The sequence below is a fragment of the Clarias gariepinus genome, chromosome 10, assembly GCF_024256425.1.
Source record: "Clarias gariepinus isolate MV-2021 ecotype Netherlands chromosome 10, CGAR_prim_01v2, whole genome shotgun sequence".
Lineage (NCBI taxonomy): Eukaryota > Metazoa > Chordata > Actinopteri > Siluriformes > Clariidae > Clarias > Clarias gariepinus.
Window position 1 is genome coordinate 19,148,202 of NC_071109.1, and position 21,581 is coordinate 19,169,782.

Genomic DNA, 21,581 nt, shown 5'->3' on the forward strand with positions numbered 1-21,581 from the left:
TTTTTGTGGATCATTGTGTCCATATAAGGAACACATTACCTGCACTCTTGCTGCAGATTAGGTATACCCACAGTTATCTTTTATGTGCGGGAGAACTCAATTTTAACTCAATTCTCCAGCTGTGGAGTAAATCTGCACCACAGACACACACACAAAGAATATGAGTGCAGGCTAAAACATTGTTCATTACAAAAAGTTTCCAGTGCATACTGCTTTAGAAAATGCATCACACAAAAAAAAGCATATTTCATTACTTTGTCTGTGCTCCTGAGGCTTGTGAATTTACCCTAAATGTTTCAGTCATGGATATTGCTCATACTTTCACAGAAAAGTTGAGTTCATTCCGGGGATCATTCGATATCAGATTAGCTAAAAAAAGGAGTCGGTTGATGTCATGGCTGAATCATCCAGGCAGCACTTAAGGCTATAGTCAGACTGAACTATGATCGGTTCAGACCAAAGTCAACAATAAAGAAGCAAATTTTAGTTGAAAGCACAGGCTTTTATTTATTGATCATTGCACGCACATGAACAGATGATCATATTTACACATGTAAACAATCAGTACCTGCAACACTCAGCTAAGTATCAGTAAAAACACAACATGGGCAAATCTTTTATGTCCGATCTGCTTCTTTCAAGTCAAATACATAGGACAAGCTATGCTGTAACCCACAGAAGAGTGTTTTAGTGGCCACGGACACTGAAGCTGATTACACTACAAGTTATCCTGGACACACAGCAGAAGTACAGTAGAGCTGGAAGTGGACACACACGTACGCACTTTAGAAGCAGTTTTTTTAACTCAAGGTCAAAACCAGAGAGAAAAAAAAATGTACTTGTTTTAGGGAAATATTGTGCCATTTCAATGTACAGAAAGCACAACAGTACCTAAGTGGCCTTTTTTGTGTATCCAATATTTAGGCTAGTTGCAGCAGATTTCAGTAACAACAGAGAAAAATACTCTTTTGCACCTTAACTCTATCACATTTAGCTCATTTTTATCTCACAGATGCATGGATAATTTACACTTGGAAGTGTAAACTGGCCAATCGAAAGAGTACAAGCATATAAACACTGAATGCCATTCTGCAAATATCCTTGCTCATATATGTGTGGCCGGTACTGGCATTGCTAGATTGCTGCTTTTCAGGATTTTAAGATGACGTACTTACTGAGGATGGCTTTTTGACTAAACTCCTTTGTCACAAGACAAATAAGCAAACACGATCTCAGCCGAACAGAAGGTCTATTTGTTACCTGAAAATCACCTACCATTAGACCATTAAATAAATAGAATAGATCGTAAAAATTGTCAACAAGGCAAGAAAACAAAGTGCAAAAACTTCAATTATATTGAATTCCTTCAACTTGTGACTACGCAAGTAGAAACACCCCATTCTTTGAGCTATGTTATCTAAAGGCAGGCCTGCAGGAATGCTACATTGCCCTCTGGGAAACTGTCCTGCACAGCAGGAGATAGCAAGCACTACTCTAAAAAGCCTTGTTAAATCTTCTTTTCTGCATCTCCTTCTCTTTTACCTAATCCATTATGGGCCTTCATCCACAGCAACAGTGTAACACAGACGGTGTTTAATTTTGCTGTATCATTCAGGAGGCCCATTGCATTATGGGTGCCAGCACCTTCCATTCAAAAACAACTGCCATCCTTATTAGGGGGGGAAAAAGTACACACACACACACTTTTGGATTTTAAGAAACAAGAATGCAACCCGAAAATCTCTTAATGGGATGTTTGGGAATGTTTTTTGTCCCCAACTAATTTTTCCTTTTTAGCATACAGTATATAAAAAAAAATCAGACACACTATTTCATCCGTCTTATAATTCACTATACAGTCATATACAGTACACACATTCGATGACGTACAACTGTACCAAACACACAGTTGCACTCTCACACATCAGCGCTGTTGCTCATCTCGTCACTGCACCACACCCTAACATTACATTCAAACAGGAAATACTCCATTTCCCTAATTTTTCTCCCTCCGAGTACAAATAATTAAACAGTTAATACATGTTCGTTCAGCCCTTTAATAGCATGCATAAAATTATCATTCAGAAATTCTGCCTCTCTACTTAGAAAGAAAACAAAAACTTAAATATAATTTGGACTGCAACGAGATTACACACCGACCTGGATGATAGCTTTTAAATAGCTATAAAAATAAAAAATGCTGCCAAAAGAAACCCCAGGGAGATTACAAAGCAATTCATCTCCAAACAGCACACACCATGCAAAGGTTAGTACATTAAAAAGCCTACGAAGAAATAAAATTTGTTGTTTCTTGTATGCTTGCAGGTCTGTTTTTTTATGTATATATAAAAAGAAGGATTTTCTATTTTTTGGTTTATATTTTAATACAGTCGATCAATGGTTTTAGTCATTCATTGTATAACGAATGATGCTGTCATTTTAGTATTTTAGAGCTGCAAGGATGTTCTGTGACTTTTTAGAAAATGCACATAAAATAGAAAAAAAAAAAAAACCTAGATTTTGTACCATGACTCTCTCTAAAAGAACAACTTACTGTAACTAACATGAACATGTATAACAAGGTGCAAGTCCTCCAAAGTCACAGTCAAAGGTCAGTGAGTTAGTTCTGACATTCCTAGCCTCTCAAAACTACAGCAAGTCTCTCTTGTTACCAACATGAAGCCTACGTCGCACTGATGAGTTCAGTATCAAAATACAGGGCCTCCCTCTAGTGGATGGCAGTGTTGCTTTGCTCCAAGAAGTAGTAGAAATTACATACAACAGGCACTTGATTGCAACCACATATAACAAACACTGAGCCACCACGCCTCTGTTCTGATCCTCAGGTAAAGAAGGCAGTTTAAATGTCTAAGACTCTCAACAGTTTTGTTACTGCCTAAGCACGAATCCCTTTTAAACCAGGCCTCACACACCAACAAAAAGCAAGAACTAGCATGCACAGCTATTTTTACACAGTACTACAGTATGCAGACAGGAAAGCACTGCTCTCTCTCTTTTCTGAGACAGACAATGCCACAATGCCTGAAGATGCCATACTGAACACTCAAGCTGTGGAAAAAAATAAAGAATGCAGAAAATGGATCGGCAAGAACTGACAAGGTTTTACAAGTTTTTGGAGGAGCAGAAAGATGAGGTAGACACATCAAACCAGCCACTTCAAAAAGAGGATAGTGGGGAAAGAGGGGGGGAAGAGAGTGAAAGAGAGAGAGAGAGAACGCTCCAGACTGTGGTGTTGGTGGTGAAGAGAAATAGACAAGAAAGCCTTTGACTCGCTTCAGGATTTTTCCATGCAGCTCAAATATCCCGGTGGCGTAGAGGCGGCTCTGAATCGTCCATGGGCAGCACAAGACGCGTGCCCCGGATCACAAGCTCATGATCACCAAAGGTCAACTCTCGGTCCAGAGCGTCATCAGAGTGGACGCCTGCCGCGCCAGCTGGAATGCTGATCGTGCGCGCACCCGTGGCATCTGTGCTAACCGTGATGTCACCATACGTCAAGCTGATATCACCATCATTCAAAATCAGGTCTGAGTCATCGTCCTTCAGCTGGCCCTCATTCTGCATGGAGAAGATGAAGCAATCAGTAAAGTATGTAAGAGCGCAGTTATTGGAACTGAAAAGCATTTTTTAAATGGGCACTTAACTCTAATCAAAACATGAAGTTCACTCATTTAAGTCAACTATGTTGGTGTAAACAACAAAAGTACTGTGGAAGACATTGTTCCTTTAAAGGTAATAGCCACTTAACAATCAGTGAGTCTGCGTAGGTGGGAAGCTAGTCCATCACCATTCAGGGTGGAGAAAAAAACAGTCACTGATTTTAGAAATAAACCTGAGACCCTGAAGCTGAAAGACAACCATGCTACACTCTGCAGCACTGCGCCACCTCAAAGATGTATCCTGCAAAGTGTCCAAAATGTCCTAGTTTGGTCATGTGTTTTCTTGGGTGGTGCTGTTACCCACATAAAGAATTTCTTTTATTTATTAAGAATCCTTGATGTGCAGAAAGTTGTGTATCATCAGCTAAATTATTCTTTTTAAAATTAAGTCTTATTTTCCCTGTGCAGCAATGTTTGCATTTCAAGTCCTATAAATCTTAAACAATTTCAAAAACGTTGTTACTACAGGGAAACTCATTTACAGTAGCTGCTTGAGTTGGGAAAAAAAGTTTGTTTAAATACTGGTCTGTTGTTAATAGTGAATTAATATACGCAAGTTATTCTTTAGCAGGTTTTAAAAGAATCTGGAGCCTTTTTATGTAAAGCTATCATTTCCAAAATAGTGTTGCAGAGAGTATGAAAGACGGGAAACAAAAACCTTGGATTGAGTTAGTTGAGGGGTAAGTGTTGGATGTAAGGTAGCTGTAGCTCAAAGTTTGCTGTTGAAACTCTGGAGGCAAGAAAATGAGCATTGCTCCCACAAAAACGTTGATGAAAATGCAAAAAATGCCAAGGCTTCCCTTTCAGTGGGAGGTCATTGGGTATATTTTGTTGTGCATGAGGCTGACCTCGCACGCCTGTGGGCTGGTGAGGCATCGGGCCAGTGGGCTGCAGCAAGCTGGCAGTGTGGCGGTGAGTGGCGGCCCGCTGTGAGTCAGGATGGGCTTAAGATAGCTGCAGGAGAGCAAGGTCAAGGAACAGTGTGTGTGTAACAATCTGCAGATTAATGACACTAAAGAACACTGGGGTTTAGATATTTTCATAGTCTTTCACAGTCTTAAGTACGGTGGCCGTGAAGTGCAAAACAAATCAACAAAACTAAAAACAAAATAACAAAACCCAAAACAAAATAACAAATTCAAAACCAAATTAACAAAACGGAAAACAAAATAACTAATATCTGACTGGCCGAGAAGTGCAATACAAATTAACAAAACGGAAAACAAATTAAAAACCAAATAACAAAACCCAAAACAATTTTTTTTTGGAGGGGCGAAGTTTTGTTGTTTTGTTTTTGGTTTTGTTAATTTGGTTTTGGTTTTGTTAATTTGGTTTTGAATTTGTTAACTTGTTTTCCGTTATGTTAATTTGTATTGCACTTCTCCGCCAGTCCGATACAAACCGGAAAAGGTAGGTATAGTTTGCGAATGAAATGCTTACTGCTAATTTGACGAGACATCTGTCACTCAAGATATACAGGAAGTACTGTATTAGGGGTAGATTTGTGTGTGTATGAATGTGCAAACATTATTGTGGTTTCAAATATGGCGTTTTTACGGTGGCCCTAAAATCAGTTTTGTTAGTTTTTTTGCACTTCACGGCAATCATAGTTTAAAGTGAAGCAGAACACACAAAAAACAAAGATAAAGAAACAAGTTCCTACTTCCTGTATATCTTGAGTGACAGATGTCTCGTTCAGTCAGCGGTAAGTATTATTATATATATATATATATTTGGATTGCACTTTAGCCTTTGTATTATACGAAACTTAATAGCACAAGGTGTGAAAAACCATGAAGGAGATACTGTTAAAACAGCACAATTGAACATTGCTGGATTTATTATTGTTTAACCTTTTTAGTCAAATCCTGTTTTCCTCAGAGTCACATCACAAAGGATACTTGTGGTCAAAGTTGTACCAAATTCTAAATAACCAGGCACTCTCCTGTTTGGTGCTCCTCCGCTCTAAACCATCAGGGCCAATCTGCAGAAATGCATCAACAGACAGCGTTAGGGTAAACATGAATTTAAAAACCATGCATGTCTTCATCATACCTAAAAATGCACTTACTGAATTATCCTGATCTGGGTCCACTCCCACACTGTTACAATAAAAATCAAGAACAGCCAACTGAATCACGTGTCAACATATAAAAAACAAGGAGTTCATATGATTTTAAAACAGCAGGACCCTATTTTAATCAATGACAAACATCCTAGTGTTGTTCTTGCCATTGTAAACTTTCTAGATATAATTCTCTTGTGGTTAGATGGGTATTACACCTCTATCCTATTCCTAGAGCAAGCAAAAATATTCATTATCCTTAAATCTGTGTATTAGACACACTCTACAGTATGAACATGCAGGACTGACCGGATACGTTGGAAAGACAACATTTGAGTGGTGCCTCCTCCACATATCCATACAGTAAAGAAGACCACCAGCAGTGTGGTGGAAAACATCATTTGTCGTGCATATGTGGCCGTGTCTCTGATGGAGAGAGCAAAAGTCATGGCCCCTCGTAGACCTGGGGGAGAGAGGGAAGTGGACATGCAATTAGATTTATTTGTAACAAGATAGGCAAAACAGAAGTTCGTAATAAAAGGTAGAGTGATGTTTCTTGTTTACATTTTGATTAACTTTTTATTTTTATTTTTTAAGAAATATTTATGGTTTTATTCCTAATGCAACCACCAGGGGGCACAATCCAATGTGCCAGTCCCAAGTCTGGATAAGTGCAGAGGGTTATGGCAGGAAGGTCATCAGACGTAAAACATTTGGCAAAATCAGTAATGCAAATCATTAACATTTCTTCAAGGCCCGGGTTAACCGCAAGTGCCATCGGTACTGTTGACCTACAGTATATAAAAATGTAGCCCATCACATTTTTACAGTGATAAAAATGTGATGGGCAGGTTTGTGGTGGACTTTGCAAAGACAATAGAAATGGCCAATACTTTCTTCCAGAAGCGACAGGAACATATGGTGACATATAAGATTGGAGGCAGAGGCACTTGGGTGTACTACATCTTGTGTCAACGTTGTAATCTCAAAGAAATCAGTGAGTGCAAAGTACAGTGGAACCTCGGATTACGAGCATAATTCGTTCCGGAAGTGGACTCATATCCCGAAACACTCGTAAACCAAATTCAATTTTCCCATAAGAAATTATGGAAACTTAAATTATTCATTCTACAGCCCCAAAAAATAAATACATAAAAATAAATAATACAAAATATCAAGTAAAAATAAAACAAATGAACCTGCACGTTCAAAAAATAAATCCCTGCAGATAAGCGTTTCCCTTTGTGCACGCAGGCGCTGTGTATGTGTGTGCGTGTGTGTGTTTAAGGCTAGAGTAAGTGGAGACTCTCGCTTTCAGCCCCTTCTGTCTCCCCCTCCTCATCTTACACATTAAAACTTTCTCCTCTTGTTTAATCACACTCGCTCACACATTAACGGAAAGACTGTTGTTCTCCTCTAAATTATTAAAGCTTCTCCGCTTTTTTTGTTGCTTGCGACAGCGTAACAGCTCGTTAATACATGCTCGTGTAACGATGAGAAGGACAAACTGCTCGATGCCTCCGTTCTTTTATTTTCTGCATTGTCTGGTTATAGTACAAACTTTCGGGTGGATCCTGCACTTAAATCCAACAACAAAAAAAACTACTGAAGAACAAAAAACTCAGACTCTATATCCTTCTTGCATTTGCGTTCAAACACACCGGACTGCATTACCCACGATGCATCTCCCGCACTGGACTACACTTCTGTAAACAACGGTCATAAATCAACGTCTCTCTCCCGCTACACTGTTTTATCTAAAAAATAAAAAAACAATAAACATCGCTAAAGACATTCGTGTGAGTACAAACTAACAGAATCACTGCTGTAAAGTAAAACAAACAAATGATCCAGCACCTTACCTCTGAAAAGATTTGCGAAGAGTTTCTTCGGAGAGCAGAGTGTGTGTGTCTTGCCTTCATTTCTGTGCGCGCGTGTGTTTTTGTAAATGAGGGTTTCTCACACACACACACACACACACACACACACGGCACAGTGTCTAATTGCGCGCACGCACACACAAACACACTGCGATGAGGAAGAAAATAGTTTTATAACCTCTGTATTGAGAATTTCTTTTGCCTTATTCGCGCGCACACACGTGTTATAAGAAACAGCACACGCGCTGTACACACGCGCTTCCGAACACATAATAAAATATGTTTCTCACACACACACACGTAGTCACAGTGTTATAGTAAACAGTACACACGTGCACAGATGTTGATTATACCAGTAAGAGATGAGCACTAAGACCAAGCAGGGGAGACGATTCCGCAGTGCAAGAGAGAGAGAAACCGTTGGCTCAGTTGTGATCACGTGACGCTTGGCATCAAAACAAGAAGCGCATGCATGAAACATGATACTCGGTGCTCGTAAACCAAGAAAATGCTCATTTTTCAAGTTAAATTTTATTAAAAATCTTTGCTCGTCTTGAAAAACACTCGTAAACCGCGTTACTCGAAATCCGAGGTTCCACTGTATTGGTTGGAAAAGTGTAGCCAGACAACACAGGATGGTGGTGTGTAAAATGACCCTGGTGGTGAGGTAGGTGAAGAGGACAAAAGCAGAGCAGAGAACAAAATGGTGGACTTCGAAAAAGGAAGAATGTTGGAGTTTTCAGAGAGAAGTTGAGACTGGGGTGCTTTAAGTTGACTATACAACTACAGCTTATGTGATCAGGGAGGCAGGTAGGAGTGTACTTAGTGTATCATCAGCAAAGGGGGAATTGGACAAGGAAACTTGGTAGTGGAACGAGAAAGAGAAAGAGATTAGCTAAGACAAAGTGGGATACTAGAAGGACTGAAGAGCGTAGACAGGAGTATAGAGAGATAAAGGTTAAGGTGAACATAGAAATGGCAAAGGCCAAATAAAGAAGTGTACTGACAGGTGACGGGAGGGTGATGGGGAGATGGAAGAAGTACTAGAAGAAATGAAAGAGATTGAGAACGTCTGGAGTGGCAGAGAAGTATGTTAGAGTGGTGCAGGATATATATGAGAACTGTAAGACAGTGGTGAGATGGGCTGGTGGTGGAACAGAAGAGTTCAGGTAGAGGTAGAGGTGGGTCTGCATTAAGGCGGGTCTGCATGTAGGTTTGGCTCTGAGCCCCTTCTTGTTTGCTCTGGTGGTGAACAGGGTGACAAAAGAAGTTAGACAGGAGTCTAGAGGAAGATCAAAGAGGAGATCTATGGATGTAGTGAGAGAGGACATGGAGTTAGTTGGTGTGAGAGAAGAGGATGCAGAGGAGAGGGTTAGATGGAGGCAGACGATTCGCTGTGGCGACCCCTGAAGAATCAGTGATCACCAGCTTGATAATATAACCATCTGATTGATGATTCTTTTCCATTGGAAATTGCCATTTTTCTACTTATCCAAGGCAATTTCTGAAAGGCCTGAAAGCTCACTTAAATCCATTTATTCAAAACTGATTTAATTACTGTACTGTATTATATTTCTAGGGGGAAAAAATCCAAAACATTTTCAGAGTAATTCGATCAACAAACCTGCAAACATCATCATGTGCTGAAAGTTGGAGCTTATCTTGTTTCTGCGGCCCAAGTTGAGCAGGAAGGAGAGCGGGTAAATATTAGCTGCACGCCCCACAAAAATGGCCAGCTGACATAAAAAGTCATTAAGGAACCAAAAAGCCAAAACACAAAGTATTTGCCCTTCCTGTTTTAATAAGGGAAGTGACACACAAAGACACACAAACACACACATCCACGCTAGTGCCATTAACGACAATACGCTCAGCAGGTAGTTACTACCCACTTCCTCAGTAGAGTAAACCAAAATAAAATCAACCTGATACTGGAGCAACTCTAATCTCATTCCTCAAGCCTGTGTTATATTATTTCTGGAAACTTGACTTGATCAAGATTAAGATTACGATTACCATGTTAGTTCATTATTTTCATCCTTGCACAAACACTTTTATTTGTGCAATGAACTGATGGTAAGGAGATTTTAAATAAAATGCATACAAATTCTCTGTTTCAGGATACAAAGGCTCCCACGATGAAGACAGGGTTAAAGACATGGTTCTGGAAGGTGAACAAAGTCAGGCCCATGTAAGAAAAGATGAAGTTCTCAGCCAGAAAATTCAGCAGCTCAAATAACTGAAAATGAGAACAGCAGAGCACAAAGTTTATATCCTTGCTCACATTTCATAAAAACAAAGAAAAAAAAAAAACTAGCCTCAGAAATGCACAAAATGTTTTATACAGGAAGGCTGTATTATATATTACATACATATATATATATATATATATATATATATATATATATATATATATATATAAAATATATTATAGCATAGTTTGTACATAGTATACATATATTTTAACGTATATATACACAGACAGACACACAGACATCCAGTCAATCCGCAACACCATTTTGCCACTGGTATATTATATATGTATAAAAGTCCGGTTAATTGTGTGTGTCTGTGTGTGTGTGTGTCTGTGTGTGTGTGTGTCTGTGTGTGTGTGTGTCTGTGTGTGTGTGTGTCTCTGTGTGTGTGTGTCTCTGTGTGTGTGTGTCTCTGTGTGTGTGTGTCTCTGTGTGTGTGTGTCTCTGTGTGTGTGTGTCTCTGTGTGTGTGTGTCTCTGTGTGTGTGTGTCTCTGTGTGTGTGTGTCTCTGTGTGTGTGTGTCTCTGTGTGTGTGTGTGTCTCTGTGTGTGTGTCTCTGTGTGTGTGTGCAGGATAAATGAGTCGGGCTCACCGGTTTAAATGAATCAGTCTGGGAGAACAATGATGGAAAATGGCTGTCCTGATGGTGATTATTCTTATTGAAAATCAATAAAGGTTTTGCACTATGTGCAGTACGTATAAGCTTTTTCTGCCGGGGGTCAAATGACCACAACTGAGCCAATCGTTATTGAGTTTTAGTCATGCTTTCTTGGAAAGGTCTTCATGAGAGCCAGTTTCATCATGGTGCTTGATGGATTTTGCAAATGTACTTGACAATACTGTTCTTGCAAAAACTATTCCAGAAATGCTGACTTTCGTGTTTTAAAATAACACCTGAATGCTGTTGTAGCATTTAACTACCTAATGCCATATGCATTATTTAATAGTTTCGAAATATCCAGTATTAGTCTACCACTTTTGACTGGTTTTATATTTGTTTTATAGATAGATAGACAGACAGACAGACGGACAGATATAGACAGATATAGACATACACACACACAGAGTGAATAAAAAGTGGGAATAAAATGTGATATCTTCAGAACTGAGTGACAGGTCTTACTTGTTTGGTCCGGTCCTGTGACTCAGGAGAGAGGTTGTTATAGGTGTAATGAGCTTGTGTGATTCCACAAAATAGAACGGCTACCACACCTAAACATGTCACAAAGAATATATTACCTTATTCCAAGCCAAAAAGTATTATTCAAACTAAAAAACACATGGAATCAGAAGAAAAGCGAGTTACCTGTAAAGCTACAAGCCTCAGCTAACAGGAACGTGCTCCAGGACATTAGGAAGAAGAGAGCTGTTTCTAGCAGCTGGAAATCCCGCAACTTGGTAAATTTGGTAACTTGAGAAGGAGTCAAGGAGTTTTACTTGGAAGTATATTGTACATTATGTGCTCTATTTAGACATTATGTGCTTTGGAAGTGCTTTGGAAAGTACCTAACTACTTAACATAGCTGTCAATGTTATCACGATAATATGCTAATACCCTGTACCTATTTTTGATGGACAGTATTTCTAAAACAAAGAGCACACTGGATAACATAGCCAGCTACCTAGAAAGTGCTATTTGATGCCTGCTTGCTGTGGTTGTGTTACATTAGCCAGCTATAAATGTAACCCAGGACACTTACAGGGTAATATCCAGCAATGACCACTAAATTGCCCGAAACAGCAAAAGGGAGACATGGTCTTATGACTATTGATAAGCAGACTCTAAAAAATGCATATACCTTTACAAAATATCTCAAACTTGTAAAGGATATCAAGGCAGTCATTATACCGGTAACCACCCCAAGAGCAAAGGAACCGCTGAAGACTCCCAGAAACATTCCAAAAGACTTTAGCATGGCCATGGCTTCAAACGTATGACTGTTGTTTCCCACGGGCTGATATGCAACAATGGACCTGAAAGGAGAAACAAATAAAGATGAGAACATAAACCCTGACACTCGTAATGTTTTCTAAAGCTATAAAAGGGAAAAGAACACAATAATATTGGTAACTAAACGGTAACCAACACAAACAATAGTAATGTTGTGTTGTCTCTACAAAAAACAGAAAGACCAGAGAAAATGAAGAAGAGGAGGCACACCACACCATGCCCTACCTACCTACTGCTCTAAACCAAATTCCCTATTGTCATAAACCAGGACTTTTGTTTTAAGTGATGTGAAACTACTACCCCAACATCTACAAGTTAAATAAATGTTGTGTTGATGTTCTATTGCTTAAATAAAATAAATATACAACTGGAACGCTAGCAAATCCTGTGAATGCAATACCAAAGTTTGTTGTGTGGTTAGCAAGTCAATACTTCATTGCTTTACTTATTTTTATAAATAAATAAAAAAAGATGAATAAGACAAAAGCAAATGATATAATTATTTAAGAAATATAGCAGGCCTGCTTTTTTATATTTTATATATTATATATTAAGTGGAAACCTGGTAGGGCCCTTGCCCCATATGTCAAGGACATACACCACAAAGCAACACAGGTATAAGTGCGCTCTGGGCAGATAGCGGGGTACACTACCTTCTCTACATGACAGCAGCTAGGGGGCGCAACCCTAAAACAACATACATTACCTTTCACCCAGCCAGCAAATCCCCACAGTCCAGCCTCAGTATCTCACTAATAATAAGTAACAGAATATGAGATTGAAGTTAAAGACCCCTACACTGAACCTGGTCACAGACTCATGCTAAAATTAGTTGATGTAGAATATTGTATCCATGCTTTAAACAAAATAATATTTCTGCTTTTGGTGTCAAATCAAAGCAATTTTACAATGACAATGGAAATATTTCAGGGAAATGTTACAAATAATAAGCGTGAGTGTATGGAATATAAAATGAAATTTTCCCTTTTTCTTTTTTTAAGTGAGGTTTGACTGTGGGTCATTCGCTCTGCATACTCTGGAATACACCAGACAATGCACAAGAAAACAAACTGAGTCAAATCTACTTGTGCAGCACACCCATTGAGGGGCGTTCTTTGCGTGTGGTTACCGCCCTCTACACACAGAGCCACACCTCCAGGGCAGTGCTGGCCCACCCCACTGTGCCTCCGGTAATAAAGGAAAATTCTGAGTCCACGAGAGGGAAAAGAAAAAAACAAAAAAACAACACAATTGTTAGAAGTATCCTACACCAAGTATAGTTTTTGATTAGCATTAAAGCATTAAAATTAAACAGGCATTTAATAACTACAGGCAGGAGTGCAAGCTGAAAAATGATTTATCTAGCACGTCTACACTGGAAGATTTTTGATGTCAGCAAAATTGCTGGTTGTTTAAAAAAGGTAATTGGTACTCCATCATAATTAAAACTCTATGGAATGTTGTCAATGATGACTTTGTAAAAATATATATACTGTATATATTTTGTTCATTGGTTAATTTAAATGGTAAAGATCTGCCCGAAATTGCCCACCTGGACAAGCAGCTACTGGCAACAAGTATAGTTAGGGGTGTAATAGTACTCATTTTCATACCGTACCATTGGGCACAGGTCCTTGTGTTGGTTGTACATTGTAATCCAAGTTCAGTCTTAACCCTTGCTGGGCGATTTTATCCATTAAGCCAGTTTATTACAAGACCTTAAAAATTTAGATATAAATTCAGAGATATAGGATTTCTGCAGTTTAGAAGAGACAGACTAATATATTTATTTAAAATGCAGTTTTTGCGTTTCATCCAAAGTGATAATTCGCCGATCAAAATGATAGAATTTCAATTTTCGGAAGCAGGAAACTGGAAAACAACCGGAGACAGGAAATATGATTAAGTCAACTCTGGTGAGTGATGTATTTTAGATTTAACAAATGTCTGCATGTTGATTAAGCTAAAGAAATTTTATGTGTGCGTTTTGATTTGTTTATTTCTGACTGTTGTGCGCAGCCATGTTGAATTGATGTCACTCTGTAAACATCAAAGGAACTTCTAAGGAGACACTCCTTAAAAAATACCCCAAGGTGACATGCTATTTTATTAAGAAAGACATGCCCCACAATTTACTCTGTCGAAACAAAAAATAGTCTGCACTGCTTGCTGTAAATTGTGCTGTTACTATTCTAAAATAATGAAACATAGGTATTTTTTAAGAAAAAAAAGTATCTACCTTTCCTCATTTGTTTAGGAAATTATTACTGATTTGCTTTTATAAGTTTTTACACATATCTGACTACAATTTATATTCATAGCAACTGAATTTTTTATTTTTTTTTACTTCACTGGACAGAACACAAACCAATCGTTAACTTTAAAACCAACATACATACCGAACTATGACTTTTGCATACTATTACACCCCTTGTTCCAGTCTCTCTGTAAAAGGTGATATTTGTTTGCCAGTCTTACACTTAAAATATTAAATATTTAGCTTGGACTGTTTCCCAGGGTTATCTGGAGGTTAAAGCTGAGGTCTATAACTCTCAACCATTTTATAAAACATGCTCCAGACCATTGAGATGCACACTTAAAGTGAAAAATCAATAGTCTGCTTTTCCCCGTGATGCTTAAACAACAAAGAACAAGCTAATATAAATTGGCCTGACTGCTAGGATTTAGTTTGTTTTCTTTATTGCCAATGGTCTAGCTTTTTATTAAAAGGGAATTTAAACAATATAACATCTGTATGAGCTAGTATTATATTAAAAGTAAGACCCTTTTTTTTGGCACTATCACATGTTGGTCTCTTAAACAATGTTTTGTTAGGTCAGGTTATGTTGTAATGCAAATATGATCAAATTTTTCGTTTAGCCCACACTAATTTTATAGATTTTGTGGGTTTGGCAAATGTGACACAGTTATAATCTGTGTTATTATCTGACAAAACCCAACCCATAGCTTGCATAAAGAGGAATTGATTCAATTCATGGTTTCAGGAACAACGATGAGACGGCCTACGTAGAGGAGATTGGAAATCTGGAGAAATGGTCCCAGAGGAACAATCTCCTCCTTAACGTCAGCAAGACAAGGGAGCTGATAGTGGACTTTAGTACAAAGCAGGAGAGGAACTACCAGACCCCCGTCATCAACAAGAGCCCAGTGGAGAGAATAGACAGCTTCAGATGGACAATCCTAATGAACCAGTCCATGCAGGACCTGTCATTATCCTGTCACGTCAACACCGTGGTGAAAAAGGCCCAGCAGCGTCTTTACCACCTTAGACGCTTGAGAGACTTCAGACTGCCCTCCAGGGTGCTCAGGAATTTCTACTCCTGCACAAGAGAGCATCCTGGCAGGAAACATCTTAACCTGGTTCGGAAACAGCGCCATGCAGGACAGACGAGCTCTACAGAGGGTGGTGCGATCAGCTGAGCGCATCATCCGCACCGAGCTCCCTGACCTGCACTTAATTTTCTCTGTTGAAGTCTGGAAAGCAATTCCGCTCCCTGAAGGCCAACACAGAGAGACTGAGGAGGAGCTTCTTCCCGCAGGCGATATGGTCTTTCAACCACAACACCACACAGAACTAATACCATTTTTTTAAAAACATCCACAACTATGACACTGTCTCTTCGCACTCATCTTGGACATTAATAGACACATTTATGCACACTTACACTACATATTTATATTTTCATTTCTGGGCAATTGCACACAAGTCACTTTAATAAAACACTTTTCATGCATATTTGCACGGCCCCCCCCCCCCCTCTGTTTCTGTGGATAAAAAGATTAAATAAAATTCAAAAGGTATAATTTCTCATAAATATTTTAGGCCACCAGAACAGTTTCACTGTGTCCTTTCACACATTATACCAGACCCGGGGAACCATATTGTAAGGATAAAAACTAAAAGCTATCCTACCAAAAGGATCCCTTTAATAAGTGTATGATGACAAAATGGAGAATCCTAATGAACCAGTCCAAAAGCTCATATAGGTATTAAGCATACATCAATCGGTAAACCACTCAATAAGTCCTTGTGCCCTGTGAATTTGGGGCATTATCGCCATCATCATCATCATCAGTGTGCACCAACCAGAAAAAAATTTAATTCCCACCCCCACCCGTTTAGCCGTGTCCACATCCCAACCATCTTATTAGGACACTCCTCAATTATTGACTACCAACCAGGGAGGATGCAGGAGAACACATGCTTTCTCAATGGCACGTTATGCTGCCGACCATATCAGTTTGAACTGCTACTCACACCATTAGGCAGGGAAAACTCAGGGGAAAGGTAAATCCGCCATCCTCATTGCATGAGCTTACACACACCCATAATTTGCTTGTGTCACTATGACTGATGTGGGAGTGCAAGTATACCACCCATCAGACATGACACACTGGCACAGCCAATCTGATCTCTAGATTCCAAGCTACGCATGACTGTATAGGCTCCCATTAACACTTAGCTTCTGCTAAGTGGACCAAAACCATGCAGCAAATCCCCCACACGACCCCCCCCCCATGGTATAACTGCACCATGTGTTTTGTTGTATAGTAACACAAATAATTATATACAGTACCAATCAAAAGTTTGGCCACACCCTCTTATTCAGTGTTGTTTTTTTACGGACTGAAGTCATAGAAATTATGACAGAAAAAATATGGAATTGCGCAATCAACAATAATCTGTAAAAATAACCCAAAATATGTTGTATACTTTCAATTCTTCAAAGTAGCCACCTTTTGCTTAGATGACAGCTTTAGATTAGACATTCTTGGCATTCTCTCAGGCAGCATCATTAAGGTAGTCACCAGACAGTTTTGCAATCTTTTCTAAACAGTGGATGTTGAAATATGCAAGTTTGCTGCTTGAATTCGGAAAAGGTATTTATGCGTTGCTCTAATCTGAGGTGCAGTATGTGTAGGGCACAATGTGCATCCAGACTTTTGATTGATACATACATACATACATACAGTATACATGTATGTATGTGTATACTTTATGTGTATTTAGATAATCAATTCTTGTAGGAAGGATGACTTACGATGAAAGCACCACAGCAACAGCATCATTTAACACACTCTCTCCAAACAACAGAGCATAGAGGTCGACATCCACCTGTAACTCGTTGAAGATGGCCAGGACAGTCACTAAAATACAAGATAAAAGTTTGTGAACAATATCACTTCATAAGATCCTTCTCTGGAACTTGTATGAACAACTAACAATATGATAAACATATGATGTCGTATCATACAGACACTGGATATTTAAATAAAGGGTATAAAACTGTCTTTATCGACACTAATGTAACACAACATTACTAGATATCTTCTGTATAATCTTATATAAAACAAGAATACCAAGTAAAAGTAGGTTAACTTCTACTTTTATTGATTTATTTTTATAAAACATCTCCAAGTCCCATGATCCAAATTCCAATTCGACAGTTGTAAAGCTTTTAACACACCTGGATCAGTGGCTGATATGATGGCACCAAAGAACAGGCAGTCAGTGAAGAAGAATTCTCCTGCCAACTGACCGGTATACTTCATGAGCATCACACAGCCATACATCAGTAAGCTGCAAAGAAAGTACCATTTATTTCAACTCATATTTGAAACTTTAGACACCAAAAAGAGCCGCTGCAGAAAAAGATCCTGAGAAGCACACTGACCCAATGATGAAGCAGGACACCACTGTTCCAAAAAAGGCGTAAGCCAAGATAGATCCCATGTTCCTGAAAAAATGTCTCTAAAATGCAAAGACAAAGAGTCTTACATGCAATATGAGGAAAGTTAAGTGTCTTAGTGTCTAGTTCATCCTGTCTTTAAATACCTATCTTTAACATTAAAGAACAAGAGCTTAAGCTTGCTTAAGAATGTAAGCATTTCATCTAAGCTTTGCAATGCAATATAAAAAGAAGAGGGCATACCCGCTTTAAGCTGTATCCTGCATGAAAAATTATTGGCGGCAGAAGTATGTTAAAAAATACCTCTGGGTCGAAGGTCACCTGAAACAGAATGAGTTATAATGCTTTGACAAAACTGTATTGTCATTATGTTATTATAAACACACTGCCACCACTTTGCCACATGTTATATGCCTGTGTATATGAGCAGGGGAATAAAAAAAAAGTTTGAAATCTGGTCAGTAACAAATTCATAGCAAAAACTACAACTTAGTCAGACAGCCCACTAAATGGTGCTGGATGAATTAACTATACCAAAAAAAGTTAAGACTCATTTTGTGCTTTTTGAAAATCTTTCCCACATAGTGACAATGTTTTTGTGCAGCTGTGTATCTTTAGCCGTCATAGTAAGTGCAGTTTCCACAAGGGAATATTTATGTCATGCTCAAAAGTGCCATTTATTTATAAAGAACAGGTTAGTTGTCACCTGATATATATAAACCTACATAAGAGGAAGGCTTGTTATTGAATTACTTATTTCACCCCACCTATTTAAAGTGTTACATTTATCCAAAATATATTTGTTTTTCTTGTTTCTCCATTTAATCAATTAAGACCTTTCTCAAAACTAAAACAAACCAGGGTGGCTTTGGCCCCTTGGAAAATGGTTCCACAGGACCTCTGGGTGTGCACTGTAGTGTCTTAAACCAGAACATTAGCATTCGATCCTTTGAGTGCTCTGGGTTGCAGGGTGAGTTCTCAGTGGATCCTGTTTGTTTGTTTGTCTGACACATCCTATGAATGCTCAATTGGATTGAAATCTGGGAAATTTGAACTGTTGCACCTTTTACGTGCTAAGCCCCATGCATGGCAGGCTGTGATGTGCTGGGTGTTCTGATACCTTTCTATTGTATCCTACACTGACTTTCTTGTTTGTGCTGCTTTGCTGGTTCTGTTGTATCAGGCCGAACAGGTAACCCTTTGATCCTTATGGTGCAGACTGGCATCAGTTGCCCATAATCCTGTCAAGTGTTTACTGGACTATAATTAATAATTTTATTTAATTCACCTGGTGTTACGCTTATGGTTGATCATTATTTATCTAATAAGATTGTAAAACTGACTGGGGAGTTTTTTAAAGAACAGATCTGCACTGAAAAACAGATTTGCAAAATTTAAATAATAATATCACATTGCAATTATTTAGATGCATATTGGGATTTAAACTGTGCTCCATAACTATTAAATATACAATTTATTATTTAAGTGAATTTTTTAAGGCTAACAGCAAATATTGCCTCAACTGATCTCATTAGGAGTAGGTTTTCCAATATTTATTTTAGCACCTCGAAAGTTATTTAAACATGAATAAATATATATTTCTTAGTTTTTGCATATACCTACTGTTTCTTAGTTTCTGCATAGTAGTACCACTTACTATGTGTGTATTACTTATTTTTAAAAAATGCTGCCGTTTGTGATTACATACCAGCACAGGTTCCTATCACAATTTTGTTGTTTTTATGTGATTACACTTGGTCCTGAGCATACTTTAATTTGACTGTGTCCAAGTTTCCACTTTACCTTACGAAGCATCTCGTTGTCCTGGACATCCTTGACTTCATTGGCACTGATCTCACCCTTCAGCGTGTACTCGTAGAACTTGCCGCTTACATTGACCAGTAACGTGGGCGGACTGGCGTTGACATGGCAACTCAGGGTAACGTTGTTGATGTCACGGGGCACGTGGATCCCGTAACGCAGCACTACCCCAACCAGCAGTCCTAGTCACAGACAACAAACAGGATCATGTTTTTTTTTTTGTTTTTTTTTAAGTAGTGACAGACAGGATCTTTAGAAACCAGACACAACACTGTCCTGAGAAACCTAACTTAGTTTTGCTTATTTTTTGCTCTTAATTAGCATTCTGTCCTTTAAGTACTGCCTTTTAAAATAATTCTAGCGATAGTGAAGATGTACAGATATAATGTTAATCTTATACATCAGTGTAAAGTCAGCACAGAATCCCAATCAGCATGTAAACAGTGTGCTACTGCTCTCATGAATAGGCAAGAGACTTCCTCGAATAATTATCTACAGGTTAGCTACTCATTCTCCAAAATGTTCAAGCTCCAGGTCATAATAAAAGGGCAGAAAAAGATTAACTAACCCTGCTTTTACAGTAATCTTGGGATTTTCTAAAGCTGTTTGGTTGCCAATCAGGAAACTAGCGCTTTACACTTCATGGCCTTGTGAATTCAGTAGTGTTTAGCCTTTTTTTTGTTAAAGCACATCCAGGTTTTAACCAGTTGTCGTAATAAAGTGAACATAAACACACGGCCCAGGCGTTTCTCCACGATATTACTTTACCGGACCGCGTTTTGTTTATGCCGACTCTAGCTTAGCGACGCTATCCACTTTAGCTAGCGCCAAATTTAAGCTAGACACTGCAGATAGCGATCAGTGTGACATGTTGCTCTCACCGTATATCATCGCCAGCCCAGTCTCGTGCAAAAACCTGAACCGACGGTGTTTAAACAGCCATATAGTCAGGATGGTGAGGGTGAGGAGTAAAATAAAAATGAGCAGGTCGGCACTGTCCTGTCGGTGGCTTTCCTCAGCCTTTTTTTCAGTCACGATGTTCTCCATAGAACTGTCTTCTGCTCTGCAAAAGCACAAGCAAGCTGACAGGCTGACCAAAAAGCACAGAGGCAGTCTCCTCCAAGCTTCCCGCGCGGTGTAGTGTCTCCTCTGAGAACCCATGTTAACATTTCCCTTAGGTTAACACATCACAGGTCTGATGACTGGTCAGAAAATAACATGCAGGACGCGAATTCGAGTTTGTGTGGATTGTTCCTGATTCTAGCAGTGGCCCCGCCCCATTTTCGACGACGTCACCAGACAGGGAAAGCCTTTGGATTACGTTCCTGCGCTGCTGCGCTGCTGATGCGCATGTAGCTTCATTTGAAGCTGATTTTTGCTTATGGTTTACCTTAAAGAATGACAATTAAAATTTTAATCGCTATTGGTTTTAATGGTATATTTTATTTAAATATTTCTTTAGTTAAAAAATTATAATGTATAAGGTGACAAATCCGTCGTAATAAATGCGTTAAAATTAAATAAAGTGGAAGTCTCTTTAATATGCGTTTTGTTCATGATCATTTCCAAACGTTTTTGAAATTTGTACATAGTCACGTGACTATGAATCGTTTTAATTTGAATAAAAACATAGCTGGGCTGGCACAGAGCTAAAAAAAATAAAAAAGAGAAAAAAGATGGAGGCAAACTGAAACTGATTCTCAAAAATAACGTGGCACCAAACACTATTTATTCAAAGTAGAGTTACATAGGACTTTTGTTTGAAATATGGTTCAAGTCATACACATTTCGAAACAACTTTCACTCCTATAAGTCTGCAATTGTCTTATTTCATGTATATGCACAAATCATCACAAATCATAAAGGGTTATATAAGCTAAATATATCATTATTTACTAGGTTTGGACAGGAATTTGGTTGTGGTCCAATTTGCCCCTTAGAATAGGATCCAAATTGATGGCTATTTTTAACGCACACTTCATTTTAACCCTAAAATATCAAATATCAAACCTCCTTCTACTAATACAGCAATGGCTGTTTTATTTGTATCTCGGCAAACTTAACAATCTAAAACATTTGTTACATGACAGAACACCAAATATTAAAGTCACCATGACTTTATCAGCCATACTTATCAACTTTATGTAGTATAGAAGTATTGCAAACCTGAACTCATGCTGTGATGTTGAAAGCATGTTTTCACAATATTGTGTCAATT

At 38.6% G+C, this 21,581-nt stretch overlaps 1 protein-coding gene across 2 annotated transcripts; it reads right to left on the minus strand.

The window, feature by feature from the left end:
• Positions 1 to 487: 487 nt before the first annotated feature.
• Positions 488 to 20,619, minus strand: slc9a6a (solute carrier family 9 member A6a). 2 transcript variants are annotated; one of them, XM_053506039.1, is made up of 16 exons: positions 20,245 to 20,619; positions 19,346 to 19,545; positions 17,786 to 17,863; positions 17,528 to 17,604; positions 17,321 to 17,433; positions 16,895 to 17,000; positions 11,713 to 11,854; positions 11,187 to 11,292; positions 11,004 to 11,092; positions 9,751 to 9,864; positions 9,250 to 9,361; positions 6,055 to 6,208; positions 5,752 to 5,782; positions 5,582 to 5,664; positions 4,529 to 4,634; positions 488 to 3,579 (listed from the first exon to the last, which is right to left on the minus strand). In XM_053506039.1, exons 1-16 carry the CDS (start codon positions 20,522 to 20,524, stop codon positions 3,316 to 3,318), a joined length of 2,055 nt encoding a protein of 684 aa, XP_053362014.1. In that variant the 5' UTR covers positions 20,525 to 20,619; the 3' UTR covers positions 488 to 3,315. The 2 variants fall into 2 exon arrangements, with proteins under 2 accessions (XP_053362014.1, XP_053362013.1); XM_053506038.1 differs by having other exon boundaries at positions 5,582 to 5,782.
• Positions 20,620 to 21,581: the final 962 nt, after the last annotated feature.